Below are 12,014 nucleotides of genomic sequence, written 5' to 3'. Positions count from 1 at the left end.
CTGACCTTTTCCAGTCCCGTGGCCACTGCTGAGTTTCCCAAATTTGCTGGCATATTGAGTGCAGCACTTTGACAGCATCATCTTTCAGGATTTGGAATAGCTCAACTGGAATTCCATCACCTCCACTAGCTTTATTCGTAGTGATGCTTTCTAAGGCCCACTTGACTTCACATTCCAGGATGTCTGGCTCTAGGTCAGTGATCACACCATCGTGATTATCTGAGTTGTGAAGATCTTTTTTGTACAGTTCTTCAGTGTATTCTTGCCATCTCTTCTTAATATCATCTGCTTCTGTTAGGTCTGTACCATTTCTGTCCTTTATCGAGCCCATCTTTGCATGAAATATTCCTTTGGTATCTCTGATTTTCTTGAAGAGATCTCTAGTCTTTCCCATTCTGTTGTTTTCCTGTATCTCTTTGCATTGATCGCTGAAGAAGGCTTTCTTATGTCTTCTTGCTATTCTTTGGAACTCTGCATTCAGATGTTTATCTTTCCTTTTCTCCTTTGCTTTTCGCTTCTCTTCTTTTCACAGCTATTTGTAAGGCCTTCCCAGACAGCCATTTTGCTTTTTTGCATTTCTTTTCCATGGGGATGGTCTTGATCCCTGTCTCCTGTACAATGTCACGAACCTCATTCCATAGTTCATCGGGCACTCTATCTATCAGATCTAGGCCCTTAAATCTATTTCTCACTTCCACTATATAATCATAAGGGATTTGATTTAGGTCATACCTGAATGGTCTAGTGGTTTTCCCTACTTTCTTCAATTTAAGTCTGAATTTGGCAATAAGGAGTTCATGGTCTGAGCCACAGTCAGCTCCTGATCTTGTTTTTGCTGACTGTATAGAGCTTCTCCATCTTTGGCTGCAAAGAATATAATCAATCTGATTTCAGTGTTGACCATCTGGTGATGTCCATGTGTAGAGTCTTTTCTTGTGTTGTTGGAAGAGGGTGTTTGTTATGACCAGTGCATTTTCTTGGCAAAACTCTATTAGTCTTTGCCCTGCTTCATTCCGTATTCCAAGGCCAAATTTGCCTGTTACTCCAGGTGTTTCTTGACTTCCTACTTTTGCATTCCAGTCCCCTATAATGAAAAGGACATCTTTTTTGGGTGTTAGTTCTAAAAGGTCTTGTAGGTCTTCTTAGAACTGTTCAACTTCAGCTTCTTCAGCGTTACTGGTTGGGGCATAGACTTGGATTACTGTGATATTGAATGGTTTGCCTTGGAAACAAACAGAGATCATTCTGTCGTTTTTGAGATTGCATCCAAGTACTGCATTTCGGACTCTTTTGTCGACCATGATGGCCACTCCATTTCTTCTGAGGGATTCCTGCCTGCAGTAGTAGATATAATGGTCATCTGAGTTAAATTCACCCATTCCAGTCCATTTCAGTTCGCTGATTCCTAGAATGTCGACATTCACTCTTGCCATCTCTTGTTTGACCACTTCCAATTTGCCTTGATTCATGGACCTGACATTCCAGGTTCCTATGCAGTATTGCTCTTTACGGCATCGGACCTTGCTTCTATCACCAGTCACATCCACAGCTGGGTATTCTTTTTGCTTTGGGTCCATCCCTTCATTCTTTCTGGAGTTATTTCTCCACTGATCTTCAGTAGCATATTGGGCACCTACTGACCTGGGGAGTTTCTCTTTCAGTATCCTATCATTTTGCCTTTTCATACCATGATACAGTTAGGGATGTGCCAAAACAAACCACACAATTAGCTGATTAGCACTTCTGTTTGATCCACACAGAAAACCTCGTAGATTTATGTTGTAACCTAGATGATTTATTTAAACCACTTTTTTGCTTGTAGTTCATCAGCTGAAATGACTAATTCTCAAAGTACTATAACTCTTCCCCAAATTGTGCTTAAAAAGTACCCTGAAATTTAATTTAAAAAAAAAAGCCCTGGAATTGTATCAGTTAAGTTACAATATCCTGATCACTGTTGGTAATAGTGTTTCTCTACAGGTTCCGTTTTTTTTGGTAGCTAAAATATCTATTATTTTTGTGCTTGGTCTTGTGAGGTCAGAGAAGAGGCGCCCTGGGTGTAACGTGGTGAGGTCGAGGAGACGGGCCGCGCTGCCCTGTGTCCCATGCACTTTCTGCTGTAAACCCTGGGTGTACCGTGGTGAGGTCGAGGAGACAGCCGCGCTGCCCTGTGTCCCATGCACTTTCTGCTGTAAAGCACCTGTTGACGTCTTCTGTCCTTTCCTGACTGACGTGTAAGGGTTTTTCTGTGTAGTACTGGATATGAACATTTGTTAGTTAAATGTGCGTTAAGATCTGCCTTTCTGTGGCGTGCATGCCTCTTCGCTTCTTTGATGGTGTCTCTCTGGTCTTCCATGCTTCTCTGTTTCCTACCCCTGGTCAGTTACCCATCAGTCCTGCCAGATCTGCCTTTTATACTCCTCTTATGTCTCTTCTCCAGTCCTTTTGTCAGTGCCTTAACGCAGGCCCTTGTTACTCATGGCCTGGATCACACATAGATCATATTCCTTCCCATCCATTTCCAGCCACTTACACAGTGACTTTTTAAAACTTCAAATCTCGCTCATATCATTCCTCTGTTAAAATCTTCTAGTGGTCCTGAGAGGCTGCAGCATAAAGCTCAAACTCATGACCTTACTTCTGTCTTCTTAGAGGTTACTTCAAGCTTCTGCTCCTGTATAATGTCTTTCCCAGGTTTTTCCCTGGTTCTTTTTAAAGGAAGGATGTGGCTGTCTTTACCACAGCACAGTTGTTGAAAGACAACTTCCAGCTGTTCATCTCTGATTTCATCTCTTGGCTGAGCAGTACTGTTAGTTTGCTTGTTTGGACGTTTTTATATTGATGTACCATTGAGCTCTCTGACTAGTCTATCTCTTTTCCAGGCTTTTTCCTCTGCCAGTCCCTTACATATTGGTGTTCTTGGCTCTCCTTTCCACCTGTTCTCCATGGGAAAACCCATCAACTGACGGCGTTACGGGTTCTGGATTCCAGATTCAACTGATTTGGATCCACAGTTGGTTGAATTCAAGGATGTGGAACCCAGGGATATGGAGGGCTGACTATGACTTCTAGATTTTAATTTCCAAATCAACCTTTCTCTTGAGCTCCAGATCCAGGGACATTGCTCCTTGGATGTTTCATAGGCATTTTAAGCTCTATTAAGACCCAAACTAAGCTCATTCCACCCGCCTCTCAAATCTGACTCTCTACGATTCTGTGTTTTCTTTTACCATCCCCTTCAGGTATGCCTGCGCCTGTCAGATAACTTCAGGAAGCCTTTGCGGGGCCCACTTGCACCTGCTTGATCACCTGGTCCTTTGTCTCCCACTCTTGTCCGTCTGCCACGATACCTGTAGACGTTTTATCTGCTCTCCCCGGTAGACCGAAAGCACCTGGGGAGCTTTGTGTCACCGTCCTGCACCCTGCTTAGCGTAGCTGAGAGGTGCCTGAGAGTACCTCCCGATGAAACACACCTGAAACCGGACTCATCGGCTCTTTCCCCCTGACTCTTCTCGGGGATGGCTTTCACCAGACTCATCGGCCCTTCCCTTTCCCCCTGACTCTTCTCGGGGATGGCTTTCACCAGACTCATCGGCCCTTCCCTTTCCCCCTGACTCTTCTTGGGGATGGCTTTCATAGCTGATGATGTCACCACCTTTTCCTTTAAGTTGCTGCTGTTCACTTGCTGGGTCGTGTCGTGTTTAATTCATTTCCTTTTCTGTTACTTCCACTGCTGGTTGTTTTATGAGCCCGTAGCTAGTTTTGCATTTCCATTCCCTTTTCCCCAGTCTGCCTTTTTTATTGCTCTGGGGTTTTTTTTCTCAAGTACAGGTGATCGATCATCTGTTGGTTCAGTAACTATTGTTCTTCTTTTCTGCAGGGTGAAGTCCAACTTCTTTATAAGACATTCAGTGGCAATCTTAAAGAACTGATCTAGTCTCCCTCTCTCGTCCCCCCACGCCCCCACCCCCGCTTACCACAGAAACTGTCTTTAAAGTACTAGCCTTGGCAGCCTGTGCACCACAGCTCACCTTGTTTGCTCTACCTGTATTGCCCTTCTCTCCATCCACTGCTGTGGAGGAACCTAGAGACCGAGGTTTAAACCTGCTTTTAACGGTTACTATCTGTTGTCCTTGGAGAAGCTTCTTAGATTACCATAACACCATGTATTAAGTACCGGCACTTAATACGTGTTGTCTTGCTCATTCAGCTCGTGGCTTCCAGACCACTACTGGAATTTATTTTTCCCATTTGCACAGAGCTCTGTCTTGTTGCACTAATGACTTCTGCTTTTCATTATGATTGTTATTATTTTTCTCTTATATTACATGCCTTGTAAAAGCTAATACTATGATTTCTTGTAGTTAATTTAGTTGGATTTTTCATTCTTAGGTAGTCGATATGCTTTGCTTAACCCATATTGTGTCATTTAGTTTCTAAGTGACCACCTGATTGGGGTATGAGTTTTTAGACCAAAGTTGCCAGTGTCAGGACCATTTGTAAAGATGTAGCCAAAGCAGGCTTGGTAAAAACCCATCTACTTTGTGAGTTGGAAATTTCGGAGGGCTATACATCTGTCCCACAGTTATATGCAACTCTTAAAGGAATTTAAATTGTACTTCTGCTGTCTTTATATCAACACTAAAGAAAAGCCCCAGTACTGAGTGAATTGTGTTTTTCTTTGCAGCCGGTTGCTGAACCCATCCCCATCTGTAGTTTCTGTCTTGGCACAAAAGAGCAAAACCGAGAAAAGAAGCCAGAGGAACTCATCTCCTGTGCGGACTGCGGCAACAGCGGTAGGTGACCCTCTGTGTATGTGGCTCCCAGGGTTTGTCCGGCAAGAGTATGTTTAACTGGGAATTGCCCGCTTGGTCCTTAAGAGAGTAACATTTACATTTGATTCTGGTTTTAGGGACCTGACATGAGCTTCTAGATGAGGGAGGAGTTTAAATGTGTAATTGAAATGTTTGATTCAGTTAACTTAGATCAGGTCTTAGTAGCTGTTTTTTCAATAAGAAGTTTTCCATAGACTTCTTTTTATTTCTATTAGTCTTTATATTTCACTGTCAAGCATCTGTTCAGATCATAGCAGTCAGTTGGAAGTTATTGCTGGTTTCTTTAATAATCACTACTCACCATTGATTTATGCTTCAGCCTTCGTGAATAGAACCAGGATGATAACAGATTTGGTTGTTTTTTTTTTTTTTTTTACATAAACTTACATATGTCACATTGAGAAACAGAGTGTTGACTGCAGTTTAGTGAGCTGTGTGAAATTTGGGGCTCTAAAAAAGATTTTTCAAAGAGTCTCCTAATTTGTTAATTTCAGAGATATTCTCTGTCTACATTGTAAAAACTAATGAAGCTTTGTAGTAGTTTTGATCATTGGCTTAATATTCAGTGTTTTATACCAGTAACAAACAGGATTTAGTCCAGAAAGCAGAAAACACTACGTGCTTCAAGAGGAGAGGAACTCAATACCAGGATAAGGTTTCTGTAAGATTGTTGGATGGGCCTTGAGGCCTGATTCCCAGGACAGAGGTGGCCTGCCAGAGGGAAAGAGCCAGGTGGAATGGCAGCGCCTTTCACACTTCCCTTAGCAGTCAGGTGGCCACTGCAGCAGGGTCCTGTTTGGTGCGAGAGGACTCACGGGGCGTGAGCTGGTGGTGGTGCCAGGAGGGCTGCTTGGCTGTCACAGTAACCAAGGAAGAAGGCATGGACACGGTCAAGTACCTGAAATTTGGGTATTTTCCAAATTGAGAGCTAAAGTACCCCAAATTTTAAACAGTAAGAATTGTTTGAGAAAAATAACTGTGTTAAACATTTGGCAAAGGGCCAAAAGCTGTGAAGTACCGAGAGTGCATTTACATTTTTAAAGTCCAAGGAGAAAGGCCGTGATAGGCCATTTCTGTGAGAGAAATGAAGAGTTGAGCACATTAAAAATGTTTTCCCCAAATAATAATAGGAAGACCCACCAAAGCAGCAGTGAAGTGTTGTTTTATAGCTTTATAAAACTTGAAAGATACGAGAGCCCAAACTGGAGCTGATAGAATTGTGGGAAAAGGTTTGTACGCTGCTCATGTCACTGGATACGTCGTAGGGCTTGGAGCATGTTTTGGCAGATCTACCTCTCAAGCTATAGAAATGTTTATTTCATTTCACTTGCCGGTTCCTCTTTTAGGAATTTATTCTAAGGAATTAACTTAAAAGAAGGAAAGGATCTGTAATCGTGAAATAATTCGTTTTAGTGTTCTAATAACTGTTACGGGTTAATTGTGTAAATATTTACAACAGGCAGATGGTCAGGTAGGTTCTAGTGTGTCAACTCTGGAGCATAATCAGTTTAAGGAATGTAAATGTAAAGTTTGCTTGAATAAAGTAATGAAAAGCAGAACAAAGCTGTATATATCCTATAATTAAAACCATGCAAGGGCTTTAGTTAGTTTAGAAAGGAAAAGTAGAACATGAAAATAGCTCTTCTGGGATGATGAGATTACAGGTGAGATTTTTTTATACTTCTGCCATTTTCCTTGGATGTTAGTGATGTTTTGATGATAAATTTCTTATCTCTTAAAAAAGAAAATTTATTGATAGAAAAGAGAAAGATGATTTAACCAACCCTTTCTCTCACTGAAGAAAAGTAAACATAACCAATTTTTAGAGGAAATGGATAAATCTTTACGAGCAAATAGGCTATCCTGTTTTTGAGAATCAAACTGATTGTAACTCTTGAGAGAGGAAATATTTTTTTTTTCCTGTTACTGTTAATTCTGATCACAGTAGAAATATTGCTTAGGTCTTAGTTTTATCTTGAGTGCCTTAAATCATGAGCACATAACTCACTTTTAATTGATGGGATTTAAAAAATTTATTTATTAGTTATAAACATAACACATTATTGTTTAAAAAATGAGAGCACAGAAGGGTATAAAGTAAAATGTAAAATCCTTTTCCTGAAAAATATTTATAGCTCTGTATCCTAGGATGTTACAGTTGTAAACAGTTTTTGTGTTTATTCTTCCAGAAATGGCCCAGGCGTATTATGTATTCATATACGTAGGACCACGCATACACACACAGTACTTTAATTAATGCAGCCTTAATATAAGTTTGGAATTTTTCAAGTTTTTTTTATAATCATATTAGGCGAGGGGTGATGTATGTAGCACGCATAAAACTGAACTGGAGTGCCAAGTCCTGATAAGACGAGTGTGGCAAGCTTCCAGGAGTTTCTTGTTTTCCTTGATGTTTTGATTTAAGATAATTGCCTTTTTTTTTACAACATTTCTTTTATACAGTTGCAGAATGATTCTTGATTGTTTCATTTGCCATTTTCACCTTTTATTAGGTCATCCATCCTGTTTGAAGTTTTCCCCCGAACTAACGGTTAGAGTGAAGGCCTTACGGTGGCAGTGCATTGAGTGTAAAACGTGCAGTTCCTGTCGAGACCAAGGCAAAAATGCAGTGAGTAGTTTTGCCTTCCGTTGTGAGTATTTCATTTAGAAGTAGAGTGTACAACTGGCATTTTCTTCTGTGCATGTTTGATTATTTTCAGTCTCTTGGTTCAGCAGAATTTAGAACAATGGGCTCTTAAAATTCACGTCATTAGTTTAGAATACTTGCTCAGTGATGATTGAGCGAGTATTGGATAATTCTTGAATAATTTCTAGGCAGTTTTCTACCCCACTCCCCAGTTTTTTTGGCTAAACTGTGCAGCTTATGGGATCTTAGTTCCCTGACAAGGATTGAACCTTGGTCCCCCAGCCGTAGAAGCGCAGAGTCCTCGCCCCTGGACTGCCAGGGAATTCCCAGATTTCTTGGTAGTTACTAAAGCACTTTAATTGTGTGTTTGCAGAGAGACTAGCTACTTTAAAGAAATACTTGTGAAATTTGAGTCTTATGGCAGTATTCATTTAGGAATGATCCGTTATATTAATTGCAGTCATCTTCCTCTCTTTTATTAAAACAGACTAAAAACGTTATCTTTTATCTGGCTATTGGATACACATTTTTTTAGAAGTAATGAAGCTTTAGTTCCTTATTAAAGATGGATGAAGCAGAACTTTTTGCTAACTCAGGCTGTGCGTTTACTCAACTACTGCAGATTAAGGGAACTTTTATTATTAGGTCACTCATCTCCTTTGTGGAAAGGAGCCTCCTAGGTTTCATGAAGTCATGACCCTACCATGTTTCTGTTTCATGTGGTTGAGCAGAGCTGTTCTTTCTCTGCTTTAGGATAACATGCTCTTTTGTGATTCCTGTGACCGGGGTTTTCACATGGAATGTTGTGATCCGCCACTCACTCGGATGCCAAAAGGTAAGAGATACTTTCCGAAATCAAACTGGTGATAAGGGGCAGGTTAGTGAAAGCGCCTTTTAATCTACTTGGTTAAAGTGAAAGAATAGCTTGCGTCTTTCTCCTTTGTCTCGAGTGGAGAGCTGTCACCTAAGGATGGGGACAGTCCCTCCTGACGCTCCTGTGTGGTGTGGCTTTACTACTAGTTCCCTCTGTTTTCAGTGTTTAAGCGTCCACGAGGGTGAAGGTGTCCACTTACCAATTGTTGCCAGCCCTGTAGCTAGAGGGCAAAGTACTTGACTTATATAATACTTTGAAATATTTATTTCTTGAAGAAGTGAAATTCTGTTAGGTCATGTTGATTATATCACAACTCATAACCTTTGAGGGCTTAAAGCTGTTAGAGCCTCTGGTTTATCGAAAACCTCACAAAGTTTTATAATTTGCAAGCAAACAAGTGCCCAAATGAGAAGAATACAGCTTAAAACTGTTATTTTATTCTTTTGACACTTGTTCCCTGAAAGGTATTTACTTGAGACATAGTTGCCTGTTGTTTGGACTTCCATATTATCATATGCTTATACTTCCTTCAAAAAAAAGTAGTCTTCTCTGCTTTGTCATATCATAAAGTCCATTTTCAACTCTGGTTTTTGTGATTTATAGATTTTTTAAGTAAAATGCTTGTGAGATACTTTATGTCTCTTTAACGAAGTGTTTCCTGCTGATGGAAAGGGACTCAGCCCTAGCTGTAGCCAACTTACTCCACTTCAGGATTTTACTTGAGCCCTCGTGCCACTGCTGACGTTACCTTTTGAAGAGTCGCGTTTGTATGTGATGGAAGAACAGGTGTCCCTCTTCCTACCTCTTCCATTTACTTGAATTTTCTTTCTTTATAGGCATGTGGATATGTCAGATATGTCGACCTAGGAAAAAAGGAAGAAAGCTTCTACAGAAGAAGGCAGCACAGATAAAACGGCGCTATGCTAACCCAATAGGACGCCCAAAAAACAGGTTAAAGAAACAAAACACGGTGTAAGTTGTACTTGTGGCCAGGTGAGGGGGAAGAGACAGGGCCTTCTCCGTAGCGCAGGCTTCACTTGTTGGCGTTTGGAAAAGGAGATTGACTTTTATGTAATGATAATAATGGCTAATGCTTACTGAGCCCTTAACAGAGGGCCAAGGCACCCCCTGTTCTAAGTACTTCACATGTATTAAATCATTTAATTCTTTCTACAGCCCAGGGAAGTAGGAACTGTTGGTACTCTGATTTTTCAAAGGAGGAAGCTATAGCATAGAGCAGTAACTTGCATAGTTTATAGTAAGTGTTGAACTGAGATTAAAACCCCAGTAGGCTGGCACCAAAGTCTGGCTCTTAGCTGTTACCTTAAATTTTCTCTTTTACCTGAAAAACAAGGAAGAAAAAATTACATTTTTGAAGCATTTCAAAGATTCTTCTCTTAATGTTACCTCAGTAGTTTGTGTTATATGTACAAATTGCTGGATAGCTTCTCTTCTTCTCATATTCTCTTCTTCTCATAGCTAAGTCCCATTTCTATGTCCTAAAGTAAAATAATGTGACTTTTTCACCTATTAGCAGAAATCAGGAATATAATTAACTCTTGTGGACTAGAAAACTGGGCTAGGTCTGGAGGAGGTGGGGCAAGATTCAGTAGCTAATTTTGTCTTTTTTTTTTTGAAGTATCTCTCCATTAATTCACCTTCGATGATATGTAAACTACCTTTAAGCCTGTCAACCTCTCCTAAAATTTACCCACCTTTTCTATACTTAAGACTATCTTGAAGGTGATATAACTGAAGTGAATGGGCATTAGCAGTTTGAAATACATAGAACCAGTACTGTAATTCATGCTTTTAAATCTTACATCAAGCTTTAATTTTCCTATAAAAAGATCTTTTGATTCCTGGCTTGCAGAGAGTAACCCATCCTTATGTTGAGAGGTAAGAGTCTAACTCTGAGTTGGTGCAGAGATCCTAGGAAGAGCCTTCATACCGGGAAGGGTCTTAGGTTTTCTGTGGTACAACTCTCATTGTGTAGATAAAGACACTGTTGTTTAGAGAGAATGTGGTTTGTCCAAGATGTGCAGAAAGTAAGTGGCAAAGTTATGACTCACATATGCCGTCTGACTCCTGGCCTAGGATTCTTTTCATTATAAAATGCATAGGCTTCCCAGAAGTGGATGTTTCTAATAATATTACTTCTTAATCATATAATATTTATTACAGTTTATGGAATATTCTTAACAATATGGAACTAAAAAATACAGTTGTAGATATTTACTGTATGTTATGTATTAAACAGAAACCTTATACAGATTTCTTTTTAATCGCTCCCCCTTTCCCTGTTTGATTCCTTAGGTCAAAAGGTCCCTTCAGCAAAGTTCGAACAGGCCCTGGAAGGGGTCGGAAACGTAAAATCACTCTCTCCAGCCAGTCAGCATCGTCATCAGAAGAAGGATACTTAGAGCAAATAGATGGCTTGGACTTCTGCAGAGATGGCAGTGTCCCCTTGAAGTTCAATAAGAAAACCAAAGGGCTCATCGACGGCCTTACCAAATTCTTTACCCCTTCTCCCGATGGGCGTAAGCCTCGGGGGGAAGTGGTAGACTATTCTGAGCAATACAGAGCTAGGAAAAAGGGCAGCAGAAAGCCAAGTACTTCAGATTGGCCCACAGGTAAGGTCTGCTCTGCTGGAGACAAAAGTATGCCAGAGGCTGTTATTTGGAATAGCACTACTTATCTGGAGTAGATTTATATTTGACTTATTAAAAATATAATATGGAATATGAGAATATGCTCAAGGTCGTGGATTTAGGTGGGACTCAGGTGATAACAAGGCAGGAATTTAGAACCTAGAGATGAAGCTGGAGAATGGACAAGTAGGAGTTTTAGAGAAAAGAAGATGCTTTTTTTGGTGGAAGCACAAAGAATCTGCCTACAGAAATGTGGGTTATAACCTTGACTCAGGCATAACTTTATATTTCATAAATGACAAAATAAATCGTGATGAACTTCGTAATGCTTGTTTTTATTCCTGGAAGGAATCTGCAAAGAGTGTGGGTAAATAGACTGCTGTTAATCTGAGCATACGTGAAAGACCAAGTTATTTGGAAATACGATGAGGTCATTGGTTTTTTTTACTTCAGATCTTGGCAGATACAGTTGTAATTTTTCATGGATCATACTTAGAGAGCCACAGCTTCAGACCGTTTGCCTACGTTTCAGGCTAAGTTCTCTCATTTTCAAATTGGATAAGATCTGTGAAGAAGAGTTAAAAGTATAGCAGATAATTCAGGTCAGAGGAGACAGTGCTGATAAGCTGGTCTCATCGCTGTGGAGCTGACAGCACCCGATCGTGTGAAGGAAGTAGGAAGGGCTCTGGGCAAAGTCAAAGAGTGAGAGTGGACTGTCAGGTCATGGGCTGTTACGTGCCGGGGTGGTGCCTCATGGGCTGCAGGGGGCCGTCTGAACTCTGATCCCTTCCCCCTGACTGTCCCACCGGGGATTGTACTCCCCACTCCATGTCATTCCTGCTTCTATAAAGGATGGACCAGGCCACTGCAGGAGGGAAAGATCCTCCTCCTTGTCCGACCCGCCCCCCTTTTATGCTGTATTGATTGACTTTTCACCTGAGTGGCAATCAGCTAATTACAGTTTAGGCTTTCACTTTTCATGTCTTTATCAGCCATGTAGACTGAAG

The 12,014-nt window shown here is 40.7% G+C and overlaps 1 protein-coding gene across 2 annotated transcripts in view; it reads left to right on the top strand.

Moving 5' to 3' along the window:
- Positions 1-12,014, top strand: part of KAT6A (lysine acetyltransferase 6A) — a 108,812-nt gene that overhangs the window by 49,958 nt on the left and 46,840 nt on the right. The window contains exons 3-7 of one of the 2 annotated variants that reach the window (XM_027530102.1): positions 4,688-4,796; positions 7,349-7,464; positions 8,236-8,317; positions 9,193-9,307; positions 10,673-10,989. In XM_027530102.1, coding sequence (XP_027385903.1) covers positions 4,688-4,796; positions 7,349-7,464; positions 8,236-8,317; positions 9,193-9,307; positions 10,673-10,989 — 739 coding nt within the window. Of the gene's footprint in view, positions 1-4,687; positions 4,797-7,348; positions 7,465-8,235; positions 8,318-9,192; positions 9,329-10,672; positions 10,990-12,014 lie in introns of both variants that reach the window. The other variant, XM_027530101.1, reaches the window with a different exon arrangement.

This window comes from Bos indicus x Bos taurus, chromosome 27 (genome assembly GCF_003369695.1).
Source record: "Bos indicus x Bos taurus breed Angus x Brahman F1 hybrid chromosome 27, Bos_hybrid_MaternalHap_v2.0, whole genome shotgun sequence".
Lineage (NCBI taxonomy): Eukaryota > Metazoa > Chordata > Mammalia > Artiodactyla > Bovidae > Bos > Bos indicus x Bos taurus.
This window is presented reverse-complemented; position numbering and strand designations above follow the sequence as displayed.